Here is a 24,654-nt window from a genome sequence, read left to right on the forward strand (position 1 = left end):
CTCTTCTAGGGAAGCTGCCATGTTGTCTGCTATTATATTCTAGTAACTCTTACATGTCTAGCACATAGTAGAGATACAGTAAACATTTGCTCATTTGAACTCAGAAGTTAGAACTCAAGAATTCACTAGCAATTAAAAAGGAAAGAAAAATAAACAATGGGTTCAATAGAGTTTTCAAACAGTGTGTCCTGTCAATACTCAATTATATTTATGATAAGATACTTATCGACCCTTTCCTGGGTCTAAACAGGATGACCAGAAGTTCATGAGCCTTGGTTGCCCCACCTAGCTGGGCCAGGTTTTCTATTGGCCCCACCATACTAAATAAACACTACCAGTTTCTATGTACCCACAATGCAAACACATTTGGAAAGCAGTGGGCTAAAGCATTTGTGGTATCTCCCATTAAGTTTTATTACTTTTTATTTGGAAAGAAAACACACAGCAGATCACAGATGGACAGAAAGAGGAGATGGGATGAAAAATGGGTTGCAAACAGACTGACCAACAGATGGAGACACCAATCCCAGATAAATTCTTAGTGAAATAAATTTTTGCAAACGATGTTGAAGTGATTAAGGTTTACAAAAATGGCTGCTATACCAGATGGCGCTGGTACCCCATCCTCAACCTTTCAGACGAGTTCTGATTTAAGGCATAGTTCAGACATGTAAGTTCAGATTCACAGCACTGGCAATAGCCTACTTCAATAGATCTCTGAGAGGTCCTTATTCCTGGTACCCAGGGGCTAACTCTGAGACCATAGGAACCCAAGGTCATTTACAGGCTAAAAAGCTGGTGTGTAGGTAACTCTCAAACAAGACAGAAAAGGAGCTAGTAGATATATATTCAACCTTTCCTCATCCTAGTGCTGGTTCTGAGGCCCTTCTGTGTTTTATGGGACATCCTAGAAGTATTGAACCATTGCTAGCTACAGTGGCCTTGATGTTAACCTTATATTAATATATAATTCTATTATATTCGCTGTCATTTTTCCCTCTCCCTTGATTTCTTGCTGATGTCTGGGATCACTTTCAAATATACCACCCTTAGCCATGTCTTTTTTCAAAACACTTGGTAAGGGAAGCCCACCCATGAAAAATGATGCAAATCCTAGTTCAATGTGAATTTTATGCAAATCTTCATAAATCAGACTTGAGAAGTGAGAATTTCATGGTGATGGGGCAAAAAGCCTTAAAATCCACTAAATCTTGCAGAAGAGAACATTGTATCTAAGAACCTCCTCTTCCCATAACTAAACTCCCCAGCAGTTTCTGAGGGAGGCAGGAGTTGGAAATGAATGATACAGTGCATCATACAGCATTTCTGTTTTGTTTCAGGAGACCATGCATGCTTATTGTGAGCCATAAGCATTTGACATGGGTTATGGCATTTTAGAATCGATATGTTCAGTCACATCAAGATAGCCATTTAGTTTTCCTCTTAGATGTGGCAGCTCTGAGAGGAACTCACTTCTCAACTCTAGCTAACATGGTAGATGGGATCCATTCATGTGCTCAGAGTAGGCAAAGACAGGAGTAATGCTTGAAAATGTTGGTAAAAAATTATACATGAAAGCTTGTTGCGTTATTGTGGCTCATTCTCCTATCATGCATTCAGTCACTTAAGTTATGAGACTGAACTTCCTGCTCAGAAGGTTGGGAGATGAGAAGCTACAGATTCAAGACTGAGTCACAAGAAACCAGTTTAGAACAGATTTTCAAAATATGTTTATTTTTGGTTACTCTTGAAGACTCTAAACTTCAACTCACTTAAACGCTTAAATTTTTTAAATCCAGACATGAGTGGAAGAAGAGGAATGTAGGGCCATGATCTAAGAACCATCTTGGTCTCTCACATTTTATTTGCTACTGTTACCACCAAAAGACTCATCAGACTCCAAGACCATCTCACAAATCTCCCATAAGCCCTTGGGAATGCCAATCTTACACAAGAAGGCCAGGTGTGTTGCCATTATATTTTGTTTATAGTTTGCTCCCATAGTATATAATATTAAAGAATTCAGTGAGCTCTTCGTAACATTCAGAAAACAGCAATAGTGTCTTCTCAGCCTCGCCCTCAAAGGGAGATTTCCTGTAACAGAAAAGAGTGATGATTTTTGGTTTTGTGTTTCAGAATGGACTTGACTCTTAGAGCCGAAGAACAGTCTTGAAAGCTGTATTGTTTAGCCAGGCTTAAATACCACGGATGAGGCAACTTTAAAACAAAACACGTTTCTAAGGGTTCTGGAGACTGGGAGTCAAAGTGTCGTTATGTTCTGTGTCTTTGGAGGCCAACTTAGCGGACAGATGTCACTTTCCCTCTGTCTCCTTATTTAACTTTGCCTTCTTTTCCTACAGTGTCTTCATGTAATCTTTTCCTGTGTGTGCATATGTCTCTTCATATCCTAAATTTCATCTTATAGGGATACTAACCAGACTGGATTTGAGGCCACCCTATGCCCTCATTTTAGTCCAACTACCTCCTCAAAGGCAGTACCTTCAACTACAGTCACATTATGAACCCATAAAGGTTAAGGTTCCAACATATAAAACAATTCAGTTTATAAAAAAAAAAAAAAAAAAAAACACTAAAGCACATTTGATTTTAAATTCTGAACTTTGCAAATGAAAGTAAATGTTAAAAAAGCTTTTGGGGGGCTGACAAGATGTCTCATCAGATTGGCACTTGCCAATCGAGGCTGGTGACTGAGTTCAACCCTTGGAATCCAAGCAAAGATGAAACACTCCAAAGAGCTGTTTCCCAACCTCAACATGCATCCTGTGACACACACACACACACACACACACACACACACACACACACACACACACACACACCCCATAGCATCTGGAAAGATGGCTCATGGGGGAAGGGGTGCTGTGGGATGGTCTGTATGTCAAATTACTCTGATTGGTCAATAAATAAAACACTGATTGGCCAGTGGCTAGGCAGGAAGTATAGGCGGGACTAACACAGAGGAGAAAAGAAAGAACAGGAAGGCGGAAGGAGTCACTGCCAGCCACAGCCATGACAAGCAGCATGTGAAGATGCCGGTAAGCCACGAGCCATGTGGCAAGGTATAGATTAATGGAAATGGATTAATTTAAGCTATAAGAACAGTCAGCAAGAAGCCTGCCACGGCCATACAGTTTGTAAGCAATATAAGTCTCTGTGTTTACTTGGTTGGGTCTGAGCGGCTGTGGGACTGGTGGGTGACAGAGTTTTGTCCTGACTGTGGGCAACGCAGGAAAACTCTAGCTACAAAGGGGTTAAGAGCACTTGCTGCTTTTCCAGAAGACCCAGGTTCAGTTCTTAGCACCCACATCTAACAGTTCATAAGCACCTACATAACTCCAGCTCCAGGAATCTGATGTCCTCTTCTGGTCTCCAAGAGCATCTGCACTTACATAAACATACCCACAGGAAGATACATACACAGACACATAATTAACAATAAATCTTAAAAATTAAAAAAGAAAAAAAAAACTTCTCTGCCAAAAACTTGATTGTGAAATGGGCTAGAGATGCCAGATTCAGCAAATAATAGCACAAAATAATAATTTCAATTGAAATAACAGAATAGGTTATTGGTGAAATTATTAAGGCCACTCCACGTAGTTAAAAGGAAGATTTATTTAGTGGGTAACTTACAAATGAAGGGATAGATAGGTCATGGGGTCTGGGGAAGGTGTGTCGCAGTCCAGAGTTGTTCTCTGGAGCTCTGCTCGGTCAACCTCCACTGTCCAGGGTCCAGGAACAGAGAGCGCGCTGGCCCATCCAGCTCTGGGTCTCTTGGCGCCTCCCTTGGCCCCGCCTTGTAGGCGTGACAGTTGCCGAAGCCTCAATGGGGGTTGGAACTTCCAGATCAAAGCTGGAATGGCTACCCACTACAATAGGTAATTTTTAGTGTTAATTTGCCCTATGGAATATTTGGGACAAGTACAATTAGGGATGGTACATTCGATCTGGTAATACAGTCTCGGGGAAGCAGGCTAGAAAACATTAGTAAGCTTTTTGACGAGTGTTATACTGCCCATGCAAGGGTTTCCCCACATGGGGAGCAACAGCCCCTTCCATAGGAGCTTGGGAGCCCAGAGCAGGGAGAATTTGATCTTTATTTGTTTGGGGAAATCTAAGAGGAGGTGGCTTTCCACAGTGCCCTGTGACAAAGAGGAAAGTGGCTGAGTGTCTGAGAGTGGGCCTGCAATAGCCGTCCCATCAGCGAGTTTTCCTTTTCTCTTTTCTACCTCCATGTTTCCAGCATGGCGGGCTTGCTCTAACTGTAGAGAGGTACAACCGTTGGCTGAGTGTAGAGTGGTATGTATGAAGTGCTCTCCTGAGTTGTATTAGACTTGGACTTTTTTTTTTCTGATAATACCATAACTCGAGGTGTTTTATGGTTTACACACCAGGGATTCCTACTCATGGCCAGCCCGGCCAACAGCAACAAATTATTACCAAGGTATATACAGTTCAGTAAGAGCCAGGTGCATATTGTGAAGTTGCCGTCTGTTCAAAATACACGGAGTTTACCTTGAGTTTATTGATATGTCTTTTCTGACTTTCCTGCTAGTGAATCAGGATTCTGCACTATGGTGTTAAAGTTGGTCACTTGAACCTACAAGTAAAACTTAATATTTACCTTTCAATCAATTGCTTCGCCCTTTGGGATCCGTTTGAAACACAGTTCTGTCTTTTAATGTTTTATCTCTCTCCTCAAGATAGGCTCATTTCACATTTTAAACACCACCATCAAAAGTAAGCACAAACACAAAAACCTCAGTGAAATTTCTAAGTTTCTCTTTTTGTTGCAATATCAGAACCAGAGTCCCCAAGATTAAATGGTTTTTAATTAAGAAATGTAAAGATCTGAAGAGCACAAACAAAATGGAAAATGGTCCCATGCAGAGCTACTGCCACCTAAAGGTCTTGCCCAGTATTACAAGAATGCTTTTTCTTAGCTGAATAGCTAGTATTGAGATGCCATAAAGATTAAGTAGTTGTAAATTTTATCATTCTTTCTGAATAAAGCTTGTTAATACAATTTAATCAAGCTATGTATGGCAGAGAATAAGTGGGTTAGCGTAGGGCATATAAAATGTTGAATGTTCCGATGCTTAACTAGGAGTTCTGAGAAAGAAGTACATTCTAAACTAATGAAATAAAGACCATGCACCTCTCTATGTAAAAGAATATTTGCACAAATTATGTTTGCAATTTATATGTTAAGAGAAAGTTGTAAACCCACAGGTGATCATTTTAATGAGTTGTTTCACAACCTAAAACCTAAGCTAATTAATCAGAGTTATTATTTAGGTAAATACTGGTGAGTAAGTGAAAGCCATAGATCACAATGGCTAAGTGATACTATTATTAAAAGGCTGAGTGGGGTGTGAGGTTTTTATTGCAGGCCCGTAATTCCAGCACTTGGAATTAAACAAGAGGATTATTCATTTGAGACCAGCTCGACATAGCAAGACAGTGTCAGGAAGAGAAAGGAGAGGAATGAGTTTTCATGATAAAATTCAATTGTAAGCAATATTACAAACTATTTCTGATTTCTAAACTATTATGTCACTGTAGTTACAAAACTCAGTAAATGGAATGCTTTTTAAAGTACTGAAATTTGTAAAAAAAAAAAATTGACAAATGGCATAAAACCCGTTTTCCTTATGGATCTTTGAAATGGCCAACAATGCTCATTCTACTTAACACATCAATATTGATTAGAGACCAATCTCATTATTGACTGCCTTAGTCTAGTTAGGCTGTCTTTGGAAAACCACATAGTAGGAGGCTCCTAACAACGGAATATTTCCTCATAGTTCTGTAGGCGATGGCTAAGACCATGGAGCCACAGGACCTGGTTTCCACAGAAGCCTATCTCCTTGGCTTGCAGCCTGGTCCTGATTAGATTCTCACATGACCTTTCTTCTGTGCTCGAGCTCTCTGATGTCACTCCATATTATTGCAGGACAATAAGCCTGTTTGATGAGGGACCCACCCTCATGACCTTATGACCTTATTTAACAAAATCACTTCCCTATAAGCCCTGTCTCTAAATACAACCACATTACAGAATATGGCTCCAACGAATGACTTGGAAAGGACACAACTCACATTGTTATTCAACATGTTCTTCAAAGAAACAATTCATATATGTGACGGTTAATCTCCGTTGACAACATGACAGGATCGAGGATCACCTAGGAGATGAACCTGTGGCCTTGTCTTCAGGCTGTTTCCAGAGAGGTTTCAATGAGATAGAGGGCATTTCCCTGGATGTGCATCGTACCACCCCACAGACTATGGTCCTGGACAGGAAAAAAAGAAGAGCTACACACAAACATCCATCTCTTTCTGCTTCTGTACTGCCGATGAAATGTCACCAGCTGCCTCACTCCTGCCACCCCAGCTAGATCTATTCTGTCACCAGGGCTTCCCCGCTGCCGTGCACTGTACCCTCAAGCTGTGGGCTTGAGACGTTGCTTTTATCACAGCAATGGGGGACAGTAACTATTACAATATTTAAGCAGATTCAGCTTTTAGCCGATAACAGGTAATCCGTGTTATTTGTATTGAAGTTGAGTGTGTGAGAAGAGGGCCAATCTTTACTTAAAAACAACAAGCTTTATGAGCCATAGCACTGGTATTTAAGTTCAGTGTTCTGCAGGGAATGGAAGAAAAGGAAGGAAACACCTTCTTGGAGGAGCTGAGATGAGGTTTGGGACAGTGGACAGCAAAAGGTGGGCGGGGCTCAAGAATACAATCTTCAGTGGGGAAACTGATTAACTAGCAAAATTCTCCACCAAGTGAAATAATCTAGACAACAGCACAAGGACTCTCTGAGTAGCCAAGAGAAATATGAGACATAAAATGCTGGTTGATCAGCAAGGATCGGCTTGTTGCTGAACACGTCTGATGGCCGACTCCAGCTTCGAGCCACCTGGTTACAGATGGGGATGTTTTTCTCGAAGAATGACTTATGTTCCCTCTCCTCCCCTAAAGAATTTCCTGACCCTGGTTCAGAACATCCGGGGGAGTTTGTACAGAGAAGCTTCTGCTAAGTCATGAAGAAACCAACCTTTGAACACTTCTGACCGTGAATGCTGGTATACCGACCACAGTAAGAGAATCTCTAAAGTGCCTATTAACACACATACCCCCCAACTCTCTCTCTCTCTCTCTCTTTCTCTCTCTCTCTCTCTCTCTCTCTCTCTCTCTCTCTCTCTCTCTCTCTCTCACACACACACACACACACACACACACACACACACACACACACGCCATCAAGTTTAAACTGAAACAGAAGTCAGATTTGGTAGACCTTCCATCGAAGATTCAGAGAAGCATATGGAGCTCAGTGCTTCCAGCACTAACTCACGAGGGACTGTTTGTTGGTAAGAACAAGGAATAGAAACTAGCCCAGCAAAGACCTCAAAGATTTTTGTCCCTAGCCAGACGTAAAAAACAAAACAAACAAACAAACGAAAACCACTTTGCTTCTGTAGCAGAAAGAGGCCAGGAACACACAAGGAACCCCTGGTTCCTGCTCTGTCGTCTATACTGTCCCTCTGTACTATGCAGATGAGCAGTGGTGGCACTATGAATGATGACACGATTCCAGCTGAGCAGCACCTGGGCAGGTCGAGAGTCGGCCAAATGGACGGAGCAGCTTGCCTTCCCAGGCCTCTTCCAGCCTCTGCCGTCAGTCCTGTGAAAATTCCCTAGAGTAGCAGCTTGGCGGTGCTCCATCCCTGGGACCCTCTCCAGTGACATGGGAGCTCTGTCTCCTTCCTTTCTTTAAAACTCCCATCTACCAACCCTAGAACAAACTCCCTCCTAAGCCTCCCCTCCCAGCTCCTTTCTTTGAATTTGAGAAATAAGAACCCAGAGCTATTAATTCAGTTCTGTTTGACTGTGGCCTTGTGGCACCCTAGCTCCTGAGTTAAAGCCTACCTGAAGCTAGGATGCCTCTGTCCTACACAAGGACCTCCAACCCCCACTTTTCCTGTATCAGTGTGATACAGAACAACCCCCCTTTTCTTCACAGACGGTAAAGAATGGAGGGTCTCAGTGGTCCTAATGCTCTTACTTGTGAGCTGCTTGATTTTCTAGAGCGTTTTATCCTGTTCCTAGTCCTAATTTGTTTGAGGCTCATTATGGCAGAAAAGTTAATAATTAGTTTTCAAATGAGTCCACTTGGTGTTATAAGCATCCTAACCAACTGCACTATCTATTAGACTAAATTATTCCCTTGATTGGTCTATTCACCTCCTAAGAGCATCTATGGGGGTTAAATGTAATTCTCAATCGGTTGTATCATTATGTCATATCGATTGTTCTTTCTCATTAGACAAAGCGTTCTTTTAAATTTAGAGCAACAGTATAAGGATAATAGATATGTATTTTCTCTTTTAAATGAAGGGCTGTGAGGTAGACATCTTAATATACTAGTTTTTCACACACAGAGGCTGGAAGAGCTAAATGTCTCTGGCATCCTTTGTCCCAACTGGATTAGCTATTCTCCATCTAAAATATCTATAGTCCTTAATCGAGCAAATTGTCAGTCAGATCACTCTGTGCTTCCTGCTTGCAAAAGGTTGTCTTGTGTAGCATACCCCATTCATCTATAAGGTTTTTGATGTCTTCGTAGAAAAGCTCAGTTCAAAGCAGGACGTCAAATAACCACCAGCCTTAGTGTCTTTTGGCAAGGTGGTCCTTGATAATGTCTAATATATTTTCTAACAAATTCCAAGTGATGAAATGGTGCAAGGACTGCCTTTCACATCTTATTCTTAGCAAAAAAAAAAAAAAAGAGTAAAAAGCTGTTGATTCGACACACAAAGACCACGTAGACAAAAAACAAAAACAAAAAACCAGAAACAAACAAACAAAACCCTACCAAACTATATGTTAAAGGGGTCCAACAGCTATTTGTGCATAACATTTTCTCCATTTCACACTGTTCTATTCTACACTCAAGAATAAAGGATGAGGTTTCACTAGGATCGCTTAGTTGTGTGGCGCCTGGAAGACGATCGGGAGTTCCGACTAATTCTGAGTGTAATCTTAAGCAGGGGCACATTTGCTAGCAGGGTCCTAGGCGGACACTTCAGCTCTGGCAGTACAGGCTTCACGGCATAGAGTGAAAGCAAGCCAGGGAGGTGGCCTTCAGGAACCTGCAGAACTGCCGCGTTCCAGGAGGTGGGCGGGCCGCAGACTTGGGCCGCGGGAGGGGCGGGGCCTGTAGCGGCAGTGGGCCGCCCTCCAGCCGCCAGAGCCCAGGCCCCGCCCCACTCGGCCGGCCCCGCCCTGCCAGACCACGCCCCACCCGCCTGGCCCGGCTAAGTCCAGTAAGGCCCCGCCCCGTGAGGCCCCGCCCCGTGAGGCCCCGCCCTAGGTCGTCAGGCCCCGCCCTGCCCCGCCTCCTTCCTGCGAGCCTGGCTTGTCTTGGTAGTTCCTCCCTGCGGGCTCCACCAGCCTTCCGGTCTCGGCCCCCTCCGCTGCGCAGCTATGGCTCAGCACTTCTCCCTGGCCGCCTGCGACGTGGTGGGCTTCGACCTTGACCACACGCTGTGCCGCTATAACCTGCCCGAGAGTGCCCGGGTGAGTGGCGCGGGCAGCACCGAGCGCACCGCCTCCACGGCGGCTGCGCAGCGTCGTAGGTTCCCCCGGGCGCTGGGCGGAAGTGTGTTGGTGGGGCCCTGCGGGGACAGAGGAGGAAACCTGGGGCAGAAGAGAGCACCTGATGGAGCAGCACGGGAACCGGCTTCTAGGGCACTGGAAAGACTGGGCCGGGGGGCTTTGGGTGTCATTTGCTGATCCTAGGCCCCGGTATTTCTTTCCAATTCCTCTGGGCACCCGTTGATTGGCCACTTCTGGAAAACGTGGCTGCACCTTTCCTTTTGCACGGCCAAATAATCACCTGTCAGAGTTTAAGCACTGCAATTAGGGAGAGACACCGTCCGAAAAGTCATTAAAGTCTTAGCCCTACTTTGGTCTTTATCAAGAGAAGAAAACGAGCGTTTATTGTGCACCCTACTACTTGCTCTGTGCATTTTAAATAAAGTTGTAATCACCACGGGATCTGGGCCCTCACTGCCCTGAATACTGTGTTTGTAGACTTGTGCGCTCATCTTAATTGCCTTGCTTTCTGTGACCATATGGTTTCACAAGAAACTGAAGAATTAACAGTATTACAGCGAAAGATCTAAGCAGGACTCTGCAGCTAGATTACCTAGTTCAGGACACCAGCTCCAAGTGTCCCGCTCTGTGTGACGCTGGGCGAATAACCTGGGTTTCTTCTCCGTTTCCTTTGCCTGGGATTTAGTGGACAGTGGGTGTGTCATGCCAAGAGTTTGTCCCTGGTAAAAGAGCAATTGTTTGCTGTTATGGTTTGCACCCAGAGTATTTGTGTAGCGCTGTGGATCACTAGTGCAGTCAACAGCCTGTGCTGTGCAGTGGAGTCCTCTCAGTGCCCCAACTGGTCAGGCACTCAAAAATCAAAAAGTATACTCCTGAGTCCTTCGTGTGTTTTCTGCATACAGATGCTTAAACGTGTGTGTTCCCTGCTGGTGAACTGTCCTGCGTGCCGGTGACACAGATCTCACGTCCTTCCTCATAGTGACAGGCATTTCTTTAAGTCTTGGTCCTTTGGCTACTCCTTCAGATAAATCTTTGGGTGTTATTTTCCTTTCTACCATGCCTTTCAGATCCCTGTCTGGTTCGTATTTTCTCATGCACTGTGGTCATCATCGTTTACGGGGAATGCTGTTTAACCACTGCTATGTTAACAGCCGGTCTGGTAGAACATGTATGCTCATAAAAATGAAAGAATCTAAGATCCCCAAGATACTCTATTGTGAATTTTAAATCTTGGTGCTGTTTAAAGGCTGAAAACGGTACCCTGGTGAGGCTCGGATTATGTTTGGTGTCGAAATCCTAAGTCTCACAGCATGTTGGCACCGGGGACGTAGTTAGGGACACAGAAATGAACCACTCACGGGTAGCAGCCTCTCAGTGGGGGGCAGCAGCCTGTGAGCAGAAAGGTGGTGTAAAGTTCTTTCCCATCCTCAGAGTGGAGGGCAGTCTTTGCTGTATGCCACTGCCTGTGCTGGAGGCCCCGCTTCACAGTGTCTTATGAAGCCACCCCCAGCTGTTCCCTTCCCACCTGTGAAGTGTATCATGTCACCACCTCCAGTTTTCCTGAAAACCTAACCTCACCAAACACCGGAAGGGTTTTTTTTTTTTTTTTTTGGTTTTTCGAGACAGAGTTTCCCTGTGTGGCTTTGCGCCTTTCCTGGAACTCACTTGGTAGCCCAGGCTGGCCTTGAACTCACGGAGATCCACCTGGCTCTGCCTCCTGAGTGCTGGGATTAAAGGCGTGTGCCACCACCGCCCGGCAGAAGGTTTTAACATTTCCCAGGTGCTCTTTGGAATCCTCCCCCAGAAGCCTAGTCTTAGCATCAGGCTGATGGACAGTGTTTTCTGTGTCCCGCAAGTTAGCACTGAGCACATTGGGCTTGGTAAATTATGATGTGGTTGGAGTTAAAGGACTTTAGTAGCTGAGTATGACACAAGTCACTTTTTCTGTTTTGGTGTGTGTGAGTGTGGGGGAGGTGATATGCGTGTATGTGTAGGGGTGTACTACACACGTGGAAGTCAAAGGTCAATGTCATGTGGCTTCCTCTCCTGCCCTCCACCTTATCTTTTGAGACAGCGACTCCATGAACATGGAAATCCCCACTTCGGCTAGACTGGCTGGCCAGCAAGCCCATTGGAGTTGTCTGTCCCTGCGTTCCCTGCCCCCTTGGAATTATAGATTCACATAGCCACAATTCTAATACGCATTCTGCTTATGTGGATAAGTTGAACTTGTCTTAGTTACTTTTCTGATTGCTGTGACCAAATCCCTGACAAGAAGCAACTTAAGGAAGGATTTAATTTGGTTCATTGTTTCTAGAGTTTCAGTCCATCCTGGCCATGAGGGCATAGCAGCAGGAAAGAGGCAGCTGGTCACATTGTATCATCAGTCAGCAAGCAGAGAGAGAAATGTTGGTGCTCTGCTGGTTGTGTGTGTGTGTGTGTGTGTGTGTGTGTGTGTGTGTGTGTGTGTGTGTGTGTACACGTGAAGTCAGTTATCTCCTTCCACCACGGGGGATCTGGGAATTGAACTCGGGTTGTCAGACTTGGCCGCAAGCACCTCTACCCACCAAGCCTTTTTTTCCCAACCCCTCCAGTTTATTTTTTATAATAGAGTCTCTTCACTGAACCTGGCGCCTAGCTCATTTTTTCAGCTAGGCTGGCCGGCTGAGGAGCTCTGGGGAATCCTGTCTCTGCCACTCTGTGCTAAGGTTACAGGTGTTTGTATGTCAAGTACTGTAGTTACTGAGCCATTTCCCAACCCCTTTACTGGCTTTTTAGTCCATTTTCATTCAGTCTGGGCTCCCGGCCCTTGGCACGATACTACCTTCATTCAGAGTAGGTTGTACCTCCCCAGCGAAATCTCTGTGGAAACACCCTCAAAGACAGCCATAGAGGTCTGTCTCCTAGGTGGTTCCAGATCCAGCCAAGCTGACAAGATTAGCTGGAGCAGCATCACAGCCCCTCTGGAGGATCCCTAACCACAGGGCACAAAACGGTTAAGTCCTTAGCAGATCCTACTATCTTTGGGTCCCTCCGCACGAAGCTGAGGCTTGAGTTCTCATGTCTCACACCCAGGCACTCTTAAACTGTAGAGGAGAGGCCTAGGGCAGGGTGTCCACATGGAGTTGGAACTGGAAGGTGGCAGGTGAAAGGGGCATGCAGGAGACAGCAAAGGTAGATGTTCAGAAAGTGGGAACTGCAGGGGCTTGGAGAGGACTCGGGGATGTTCTTGGTGAGCGCATTTAACGAGTGCATGGGATTGTGCAAATGTGGATCTGTATGTGTCCCTTCTCTCAGGGCCGCAGGGACAGCATCCCAGAGGACATGATGCTTAACACCTGTGTCCTTTGGGCTTGCAGACTGAAAGGTCAGATGACACCCACTCATCAGTTTCGGGAGAATGGGGTGTCTGACACTGAGACTATGTGCTCCATCTGAAGGAGTTGCCACACGCCAGTCTTCCCAGTGTTAACCAAGAGCAGCTCTGTCCCACCAGGTCTTCTAATTCACTTTTGTAAGCTGGAAATCTGAACTAATTTGAAACCTTCCCATTTCAGGACATTGCCTCATTTTCCAACACAGCAGGATCATAGGGTTGCCAGGTTTAGCAAATTAAAACACAGAGCACACAGTTCAATTTGAATTTCAAATTACGGAAGCATTCCTGGTTTTTATGAACACCCCGACTATTATATGGAACATTGTTTTCAAGGAAAAAAAAAAAAACTATTTGCTATTAATCTAACATTTGGATTTACCTCATCACTCTTTATTTGGCAGATTCTAGTGGAAGCCAAACCTGTGTCGTGGGCTGGCAGGATAGGCATATTTATACAGTGGAAACGGGCAGGTGTTACAGTCAGTCATGGTGTTGGTTTATAGCTAGCACAGGACCGATGGCAATAGCAAATGCTTCCGTTGAATTTGCCTATGTGCCAAGTACTTCTCTAAGCCTTACGTCTGTTAACCCCAGGCTGGCAGTCAACCTTGCAGGCAGGATCACCACAGATAAGCTGTCACTGCTCAGAGTGGTTACTTTGAACCTTGGTGTGACTCAGTACATTTTTAAAATTTTTTTCAACTTTTATGTCTGTGGTTCCCAGGCTTCAAGAATCCTGCAGGAGCTGAGCCTGGTGGAGCACATGCTCCTTTAATCCCGGTATTAGAGAGGCAGAGGCTGGTGGGTCTGTCTAGCTTCAGGCCAGCCAGGGCTACATAGTGAGATCCTATTTTAAAAGAAAGAGAGAGAGGAAAAAAAAAAAAATCATATAGGAGCCCACCAGGGCCTCTCTCTTCCCTGAGAGTCTAGTGACTTTAGGAGGCAGCATCTCCATGATTTAGAACTGTTGATATATAGTGTGACCTGACCTGGATGAGGGTCATACTGCACTAGACGGGAGTCACACTTGGTGGTTTGAATCAGCTTTTAGACAAAGAGCAGCTCTGTTTGACAGAAGTCTTTGTTTTCTCCATTCTCATTTCCTAGCACCCAGCCCCCACCACCCCAGCTACTGCAGAGTGCAGGCCCCTCAGTGTCTACACCTGCCTGGTGCTCTGTGTCCCTGGGTTCACCAGCTCTGCCCTATCTTCTAGGTGGTGGTGAATCACTGCACTTAGCTCACAGATTCAGCCAGACCAGCCGACCAGCAAGTTCTGGAAAACCACTTTCTCTGACCCCCAGTGCTCCAGTTACAAATGGGTGTCATGCCCAGATTTTACATGGGTGCTGGGGATTTGAACTCGGGTCCTCATGCTTGCGCAACAGGCATTTCACCCACTGAGTCATCTCCCCAGCATCAAGCTGCTTATTAAATTTGGGTATTTTAATTTAAAAAAAAAAAAAAGCTGTTGAGAAATCAGGTCTGTCAACATGAGAGCTTTGGTTTAGTCTGTGCTGGCTTCCAAAGGCTTCCCGCCTCCTTTGTGCTTAGTTGTCTTTGCACAGACAGATCAGAGGCTCCTTGTGTCTGATAGAGGCCTCGTGTTCCCTCCTAACTCATCTGCCTGCCTGGCTGGATGTGTCTCACTGAGGCTCCTGTCAGCCCAGGCCTTTGTTAGCACTGATGGACCAAAGCGAGAGCTAAGGATCGAATGGCCAGCGTGCTTATTGTCCCGGTGATAGTCTGGTAGCCAGAGAGCATTGCTAGGTCTGAATGATGAGTGCCCATCCATTAGGACCTGGGTGTAAGATGATACCTGTCTTTGGTTGTGTGGTTGGTACTCAGGATACAATTTCAGGATTCTTTGGGACTGACCAATCGCCTGGGAAGGGGGTTAATCAGCGGCAGAACTTCACCATTATGGATAGTGCCCTGCTCCCTGGCCCCATCAGCGATCCCATTAGGCTTCCAGGGGTATGAAATGAAGAATGAATAGTGGACTTCATGGTTAATCTCTCTTTTTGCTTCCCTTCTTTGCAGCTCATTTATAACAGCTTTGCTCAGTTCTTAGTCAAGGAGAAGGGGTATGATAAGGAGTTGCTCACTCTGACACCAGAGGACTGGGATTTCTGGTAAGTTCCCCAGCCCCTTTTGCTACATCCCCTGTGGCCCTTAATGGTTGCTGGTAAAATCTTAGTGCTTACCCTTCTGTGAAGGTGAAAGGTGAAATGGAGTCAAAGGACAAAATAACTTCTGTGCTAAAGGTCTTGTGTTTAATGAGTTAAAGTCTTTTGTACTTTAAACATGTCTAGACTTTAATATGAAAATAGCTTCCAGCTTGTGGCTTCTTATAGGATATTAATATGTAGTTTCAGTCAGTCACAGGAGGCTGCGAAGTTATTAAGAACTAAAATTTATATCTATATGAAAAAGTTTGTTTTGTTATTCAGAACCATGAAAGAGGAGTCATCATGTTTAAGTGACTGAATTGGGGCGTTTGAATAAATATTCCTTCCTGATTCTTTTGTTCATCCCTTCTTGATTTATGATTCTTAACTTCATACAGGATGTTCTTTGTCTTTCGACCTCTAAACAACAACAACAACAAAAAAAAGCAAAAAAAAAAAAAAAAAAAAAAAAGCTTCATCGACTTAAATTGTTCAGCTTAGACTGGTGTGGTAGCATATGCATGCAGGTGTGAATGTAGTTCTGGCTACCTAGGGCCTGAGGTAGGAGGATGCCAGTCAGGGTTAGCCGGGCAGCACAGAAAGTCCTGGTCTCTTAGATGAATTAGGACTGGGAAGATGGCTCAGTCAGTGTACTGCAAGCGGGAGGACCTGGGTTTAGTCCTGAGCCCACAGAAGCAAAAGGAGCCGGGTGCCTCCCAAGGCTCAGGAATCATTGCAAAAGGAGGATGGAAAGATTCTAAGAGATAAAGGTGGTGAATGGCTGCGAGGGAACCTTTCAGGACACAACAGAGTGGCCGCACATACCAACTCACAGAGGGTGTGACAGCATGCACAAATCCTGGGTGAGCTCACGCCCAATCAAATCCAAGTATGGAACAGGGCATTGGGCACCAAATCCCACCTTAGCTGAGGCACTGTTAACAATTGATGGCTCCTGGGAAGAAGGTCAGTTTTCTTCAAGGATGGGACATTGAGAGGCTACCCAGGTACCAGTAGATGGCTCTCTACCCAGCCAAATATGTGGACTCCGGACAACAACAGCAGCAGCAGCAAAACATAGACATGAAGTTGGGAGCAGATAATAGAGAGGATGGGGGAAGACTTGGGGCTCTTGGAATGCAGAGTGTGATCGAAGCACACTGCACATATACAAAATTCTCAAGAGAGAAAGGGGCATGAAAGGAAGGCAGAACAGATCTGAACGCATATGAGTGCAGTGGCGTCTCTAACCCCAGCATTAGGGAGGCAGAGAGAGGGTCCCCGGGGCCTTGTCGTCCATTCTGCCCAGCCAACTGGGGAGCTCCAGCTTCAGTGAGGTGGGGAGATGGAAGGACGCCTTGTGTCGGCCTCTGGCTGCCCCTACACACAGGCACACTCGTGTGAACACACATGAAAACATGTATACAGACACACAAATTCAGAAAATAACCACCTGGTTTATAATTAATAATCATAAAATAATTTATAATACATAAAATGCAGAATGAGCATGCATTGTGCATCCCTCTGAGATTTGTCTTTTGATGCATCCTTTCTGTCCTGGGAAGTGACAGAAAGCTCTTACCATGTGAAGTGATTGTTTCTAGGCGTTTTACTGTGAGTTGTGAATGCAAGTAAATAATGCCCAGCTGCCCTTTCATTTCGTTTAGCCTCGCTGTTTTTCAGCCATTGTGCTGAAAACCCATTGTGCTGTTTAGCTATTATTGTTCGTAACGGCGAATCTATACATTTTATCCAGGTCCTACAAGGTTTTATAATAAAGAACCTAGAACTTAGTATTTGACCTTCTTTTGCTGGTTTTCAATAATATACCTTGCCCAGAGGGTAAGTTTTTATAAGTAGAACTATACGGAGGTTTGTTCAAAATAACGTAGAAAACACCCTGGCAGAGAGGTTAGCTTGAGCATTGTAAGTGTGTATGGATGTGTATATTCCTGTGCATCTTTCTGTCTGTATGTGTTTTAAGTTTATGTGTGTGTGTGTTTGTGTGTGTGTGTGTGTGTGTGTGTGTGTGTATGTGTGTATGCGTGTATGCATGCATGCGTGTGTGAAGGTCTGGGGTCAACTTTCAGGAGTCTGTTCTTCTCCCACCATGGATCTGGGCATTGAACTCAGGTTGTCAGCTTTTACCCACCGTGTCACCTGCCCACGTGTTTTAGATAATGGGAAACATTTGTATATTTTAACAAGGTACAGGATAATCTTCATTTAATATATTTTCTTTTGAGTCGTATCTTTTTTGGCAAAAGCCTAAAGACTTTATGAGCTGAACATGCCACCCTGTGCCTCCTGACACTTTTCCTTATGTTCCTATTTTTAAATGATACTCAATTTTATAGTTCCTGGATGTTCTCTCTCATTGATAAACATGTTCTTCATGTAGGTGCAGAGGAAATCTCTTTTAACATTGTAACATTTAATAAATAGTGCAGATTTTTGTCTCTGAGGTTCACTAAATGCATGAGCTGGTTGATAATCAGACTTTTCCATTTCAGTTGCAAGGGTTTGGCATTGGATCTGGAAGATGGCACCTTCATCAAACTTGCAGCCGATGGCACTGTGCTCAGGTAATCCGAGGTCATTGTAGTCAGAGTCTTATTCCTTCCAGGGTACTTTATGACTAGTGTATTGTCCTTAAGCTACAAGATAAGGTCATTATTTTAGTCAATCAGATGGAGGATAGCAGCTCTGTATTACTTTTCACTTCTTAGAAATATTTGCAGCAAATACAGTAGAAATGACATGCCTCGTGACATTTACCTACCCTTTTCTTCTTTTTTTTCAAAAGATCATGGATATTTCACTGTTCCTCTTTTATTAGGTACTTAGCATCAGAGATCATTTGATAAAGAAGATGCAGATGGGTACTGAGTAGAGGTTGATGGTCCATGTATACCCCATTAGGCCATGGTCTGTCTATACCCCATTAGGCCATGGCCTGTGTATACCGTGTTAGGCCATAGTCTATGTACACCCTGTTAGGCCATATGTGTATACCATGTCAGGCCATGTTCTGGGTATACTCAATCAGGCCATGTTCTGTGTATACCCCGTCAGGCCATGTTCTGTGTATACCCCGTCAGGCCATGGTCCGGGTATACCCCGTCAGGCCATGGTCCGGGTATACCCCGTCAGACCATGTTCTGTGTATACCCCGTCAGGCCATGGTCTGGGTATACCCCGTCAGGCCATGGTCTGGGTATACCCCATCAGGCCATACTTGTTTCCCTCATGCATGCTCCTTGTGGACCTCATCAGCCGCACGCTCTGGTTTCCTTTCCGTTCCACCTTTCTGAGTTCATGCAGCCCTCACAGGGGTTGATCAGGGTATGGGAAACAGTCAGTAGCTGCTGTCACTACTGAGTCTCTGGGCAAGCACCGTGGAGTAAAGATCTGTTTCCCGTGCTAACAGTGTAGACACACCAGCATGGCCATGCAGGAGTGCTGTTACTATTTATACCCAGTTGGTCAGCGACAAAGAAGACTCACTATAGGACCCCTGTAAATACTCCCTCTTTTGATACTTCTGATACATCACTTGCTCAATAATCAGGGTGCTTTCATATTTCTCCCAGACTCTCCCCTAAGGTACTTCTAATGTTCATATTTCTCCCAGACTCTCCCCTAAGGTACTTCTAAAAGGAGCAGGTATGGCCTTATCTCTTATTATTTTGTAATTTGTTTTTCTATTTTTTTTTTTCAGGCAACTAGTGATTGTGTTTATCTGTATGCAATATGTAAATACTACATCCATTACCTTTAATTCTGTAAGTCTGTGGTCAGCTTAGTAGTGTTCTTGGCAGTCTTCACTCATTCTCTAGTTGTTAACATCTGTCTGTCTGTCTGCTTGTCTGTCTGTCTGCCCTGTCTCTGTCTCTCTGAATTCAACTTCTTAAAAGCCTGAAGTTTCTCTTGCATGCTTTCTCTCCTTGATGGCTTCTTTCATCCCACACAGTGAATTCTGGTCTGCTCATTTGTTTCCCTAGGATCCCTCCACCTTGACACAGCATTCTGAAGGGTCAGCCTCTAAATAAAAGAACTCCATGTATATTCTTTGTTCTTCCTTCATTTCTTCATTTTCCCATCAAAATGAAATACACTGTATGTTCTCATAATGAGCTGTTTAAAATATCAACTGTCTACTTATCTGCATGATGAGAGTCCCCTAGCAAGGCTCTAGAGGAGAAAAGCAGATTTCTGAGCAGAGAACCTAGCTATTTCTTCATCCTGCCTGTTTGGCACATTCCTGTGTGCTTCCAGTGTGTTTTTTGATCCAGTGTATGTGGCCTTGTGTGGGTGGGTTGTCCAGTCTTATCCCCACAGGCCCTTGGTGCCAGGTGCCCACCACTCCTGGGGACCTGATGTGGTTCATCTTCTAACCTGCTCTTGCTCACTGCTACCCGAGTCAGCCTTCCCACTGTCTATATGGTTGTCTCCTAGTTGTTCCAGTTGACTATGTATTTTGCTCTTGCTTTGTGTGTGTGCCACTGAGGATAGAATCCAGGGCCCACACACATGCTAGGCGAGTTCCCTACCACCAATCCACATCCCCAATGCTTTCCTGTTTCTTTTACATCAGAGACAAGGTCTCGTAAGTTTTCCAGAATGGCTTTGAACTTGTGGCCCTCTGGATCTGGGATTCCAAGCATGTACCACAACACCAGCTTTGCCTCATCTTTTGATGACTCCACAGCTTCTCTGGGAAAGGGCAGAGGCTGCTGCAGCAGTGGCCTCCCGGAGGGCAGCTCCTCGTCACTTGTGAGTGGGTGGACTAAAAGGGGAAGAGCCACAGCTGTGGTAGAGACCCCAGTGCATCCAAACGATGATCTGTGAACTCACCTACTCCTACTTGTGTTACTTAGGCAAGTCTTTTCTGTCTCAAGTGCCTAGTATCTTGGTTGCTGTACTATAACCATAAAGTGCTTCTAGAATCCCAGACCAGATGAGATCAACCCAGCGAACCCCAAATATGCAAAAGGAAAGACAGTGGTTGGCCTGGTGGCCCATGGGTAGCACTCGGGGGGCTGAGGCAGGAGGATCACAAGTTTGAGGCCAGCCTGGGCTATGGAACAAGATCCTGTCTCAAGAGAAAGGAAAAACAAAGCTATGTTAACTCCAGTGGGATGGGGATCGGGATTCTCAGTGTTATCAAAGAGGCAGTCCAGGAACGACCAGTGAGCACTGCAGTCCTCCCCAACAGGGCAAGCCACGGCACCAGGATGATGACTCCGGAGGCGCTGGCGGAGGCCTATGGCCAGAAGAACTGGAGGCACTGTGCGGCAGACAAGCACTGTGCTGCGTCAAACGTCGACATTCCCTGCTGCTCAGGTAGGACTCCGCTGCCACCCACTCTGCCTCACTTTGGGCCTGTCACCTGCAGTGTGAGGACACAAAGAACAGCCTCTGTCCCTCTGGCCAAGCAAGGTGTCCAGAGGAATGGCCTTGGCTTTATAGCAGCAATAGTGTTTTTTAAGTGTGTCTGGTTTTGTCTGGCATGGGGTCAGGGTGGGCTTCCCACGTTTCCACTGCTGTACAGAGGTTCCATTGAACTCCTTTTACCCAGGTTTTTTTCTGGAGTGACAAGATTACCCTGAAGACCATATATCTCTTAGCCGGGCTGGGTTCTTTGTGTGGCAGCTACATGCACCATCCTCAATTTCTGTCTTCAGGTCGTCTTATTTCCACTGCCTGCCACTCCTGTTTCCTAGACCCTGCTTCCTCACTGACAGCCCTGTCTCCTGCCTCTGGTTTTTATTTTAAAATGATTCCACACATTCTTCTCAAGTCTACAAAGAGCTTCGCTAAAGCAAAATGTGAAGCAGTATTCCAGAATTATTTACTGACATAGATATTAATAAGTTTTAGGCCTCCTGAAGGCCTCTCCACTGTCTCAATAAACTGAATCAGACCGAATCAGGAAAAGCCAGGTTTAATGGATAAAACGCTCCCAGGTGATTCCCTGCCTCCCACCCCCACCTGCCAGCCACAGAGAGGAAACTGGGACAAGATCGGAAGAACCACCTGTCTGTTTTTGGGGATGCCGCTTATACACTCTGTGGGAGTGGTCTTGAGCCTCTCTGGGGGAGGAGCTGTGTTTGGCGGGCTTTGAAGGGGTGGGTTTAGGGAAAGAAATGGAGATGGGAGTTGAGGTGGGTCTTCCACCAGACTCCTTCCAAACAGGTATGCATGGATTGATTTGGTGTGGATAAGATCTTTTTTTATGGACAGGAAGTCCTCAATAAAGTTACGCTGTTTCTCTGTTCTGTCTGCCCTAACCCTCTGCTCCTTCTACCACACTGTAGTGTTAAAATGCACCTGTTTCCTTTCAGACACGTGGTAACCTGAAAATAGTTAACATTTATTTGTTACTATTGTGCTGCCTTGTTATATTTGCCTTCTTTGGGGATGTTTTGTTTAAGTCTTTCTGGTGAGTCGAAAGTATTAGAAGATATGAGTGTTTTTGACAAAATAAGTGTGTAAAAAAAAGATAGTACCTTAGAGTTCAGTATAGAATGCATCTGTGCATCTCAGTCAAAAGCTTTCTTCCCAAGTAATGATAATGAACTCCTGTCTCGGGCTGGGATTATTGCTCACTGGTAAAGTGTGCCTAGTATGTGTCAAGTTATACATTCAATTCCCAGTGAGAAAAAGCCCTGTTAAGTAAGTTCTTCCCTTTTCCAAGGAAAGCTACGCACATGGCTAAGTTTTTCACTTTCACTTGGAAATTCATTCAAAATCTGGAATATTTTTTAAAGATAAAATAGTCCCTAGCTATGAGAAAGAGCTGGTACCCAGGTATGGCAGGCTTGTATTTTCACTACTTTCCCACCAGAGGGCACTGTTTCTTTGAAGTGACAGCTCCTGCTGCTTCATTTCCTGTAAGCATCTTAGTGGTGATTTTGGAATTGGTCTCGTCTTACCTGGTTTGTTGAGCGGAGCTGCCATCCAGGAGTGCAGAGCCTGGGATGTCAGACTGTGATACAGAATGAAGGCCTGTCTCTTTGAAGAAATAAAACGTTTAAGTGCACACAGAGGCCAGAGGAGGATGTCAGATCTGGAGCTGGAGTTACAGGTGTTTGGTTGGAACCACCATGGGTGCTGGGATCTAAGCTCCGGTCTACTGGATGAACACTGCATGTTCCTAACCACTGAGCCTTCTTTCACCCCACAAATAAAATTGTATAGGTGTAGAGAAGGATGAAGGGGGAAAGGTCCAGTGGTTCCATAACGCAATTAGACTATGCTTACATTAAAATACAATCAGAGCATATGGTTGGTAAAATTAAATATTATATAAATTTGGAACGGTAGACTCTGGATTTCCCTGAGATTTCTGAGGAGAACGGAGGTTGAGGTGCCCACTTCACTTGCTTGTTAGTTGAGTTGACCACCCGGGCCATGTGACTCCAGAGCCTTGGGAGAAAGCACATCTTTCTGTCCTGTCTTTTGTGTGATGCTGCTCAGCAGCACAGCTGGAGTCAGATGTGACATGGACCAGCAGAAGTGTGGCCTGGGACATGGAAATTCAAAGGTGACAATTGTCCCAAGGAAGGGCTTGGATTTACTTTACCCCAAGACCAGACAGAATAAACCTTAGTCCTTTTCTCCCACGAGACCCTGGAATGTCCTTGCCCATACTCTTGAGATTTTCTGATCCAGGCCACCTTCCCTCACATGACATGACTTTTATCCTTGTCATTACTCTGGCTGTTCTCAAGTTTTCCTGTTTGTCTGAAATGGCATAAAAGTTGAATGCAGTATTCTCTATGTGTTCATCAGCACAAGTGTCAGGGCAACTTCTAGGGAACAGTTCATGGGACTCCAATGTCAGATTATTTAACTGTTTTGAAATGTGACATTAGTGATACAGTGTGGCTTCTTCATATTGCATTTTATAGTGATATTATATTGTCTTGGGGTTATATATCATTTTGCAACTGAAATATGTTTTAATAAAATGCTTGACTTACAGATGTCCCGTTCCAACTTTCTTTTAGTGTAGAGCGTAAACATTCCTCAACAGATAAGGATGGAGACTGGAGAGATGGCTCAGCAGTTAAGAGCACTTATTCTGGCCGAGGACCTGGTTCAGGTCACATGCCAGGTCACAACGGTCTCTAACTCCAGTTCCAGGGGCTCTGACACCCTGTTCTGGCCCCCACAGACACCAGGCACCCATGTAGTGCATATACACATGCAGATTAAACACTCAGACACACTCAGTAAAAAGATAAAATAAGTAAAATAAACCATTAAAATATGAAAAAAGGATAACCTGTAGTAATGCTAATTTGAATCGAAATAGGTTTTTCACTGAAATCACTATGGACAGTTCTCTCCGTATCCGGCAAACAGTACCAGTGTGTGCTGCATTGTTCAAGGACATGTGTAACACAAGTAAAACGTCCCCAAAATAAAAAATTAAAAAGGGTAGAGAAGACCTAACTTCAATCCCCAGAACTCACATTTTAAAACCCTGGCATGGTGCCACCTACACTCGTAATCCCAGTGCTTGGAGATGGAAACACTTGGAATCCTGGTGTCCTCTGGCCAGTCAGCCTCGCCTACGTGACAAGTTCCAGGCTAGTGACTGACCCTGTCTTACAAACACGTGGTGGCTGGTGCCTGAGGAACGACACCGGCTGTTGTCTGTCCTCCACCTCAGACACGCAGCACACACTCACACATCTTGCCCCACCCCCAGCACACAGGGTAGCCTGTAGTGGAGGCTTTTCAGACAAGCTTTTCTCTCTTCCGAAAGCAGGAAGCATTGATTTTTTTTTTTTTCTGTTTGTTTGTTTTAGGCAAGTGTTACTTCTATGATAACTACTTTGACCTGCCAGGGGCTCTTCTGTGTGCCAAGGTGGTGGACTCTTTAACAAAGGTGAGCGGGCACTCGGTTTTAAAAAACTGCATTTGGTCCTAAGAGGCGTTAATTACGTGTATTAATTAATTAGTGTAACTTTGGAGCGGAGATTTCACTTGGTTTTCTTTGGGTGGTTTCAGAGTGACTAGGGAAGCATACGTGGTACATTTGGTCAAAAATGGTTTTGGAAAAGTAAATAACAGTACCCTTTAAAAAAATATTTGGTTAGGCAAAAGTCACCCTCTTCCCCAGTAGGGGGTGTGAAAGTCTAGAGAAAGGGAACAGAAGACAGGCTCTGGACAGGTATTTTCTTGCTTTCATTAGCAGATCAAGAAAAAAAAAAAAAGTACAGATAATAAAGAAAAATTCCATGTGTCTTTATGTATTCTAAATACCAAACTAGAAAAATGAAGCAATTTTTTTTAAATTGATCATTTGCTTTGTGACTGTTCAGATGAAGTAAATCTCTAGTTTGACAATTTATACTTAAACTTAAGACCTATGACTATAACTCAGTTTGTGTACCAGTATTACTTTTCTTTTTGTAGCCATTGTGTTTGAAAACCAC

General features: G+C 44.6%; 1 protein-coding gene across 2 annotated transcripts in view; it reads left to right on the forward strand.

Moving 5' to 3' along the window:
• Positions 1-9,434: 9,434 nt before the first annotated feature.
• The window catches only part of Nt5dc1 (5'-nucleotidase domain containing 1), a 119,083-nt gene continuing 103,863 nt past the window's right edge, over positions 9,435-24,654 (forward strand). For both annotated transcript variants that reach the window (XM_059272547.1, XM_059272548.1), the window contains exons 1-5: positions 9,435-9,612; positions 15,072-15,163; positions 17,716-17,787; positions 20,421-20,548; positions 24,025-24,104. In XM_059272547.1, the coding sequence (XP_059128530.1) occupies positions 9,520-9,612; positions 15,072-15,163; positions 17,716-17,787; positions 20,421-20,548; positions 24,025-24,104 (465 nt within the window). In that variant the 5' untranslated portion in view covers positions 9,435-9,519. The remainder of the gene's footprint in view (positions 9,613-15,071; positions 15,164-17,715; positions 17,788-20,420; positions 20,549-24,024; positions 24,105-24,654) is intronic.

The sequence above is a fragment of the Peromyscus eremicus genome, chromosome 8b (assembly GCF_949786415.1).
Source record: "Peromyscus eremicus chromosome 8b, PerEre_H2_v1, whole genome shotgun sequence".
In the NCBI taxonomy this organism is placed as follows: Eukaryota; Metazoa; Chordata; class Mammalia; order Rodentia; family Cricetidae; genus Peromyscus; species Peromyscus eremicus.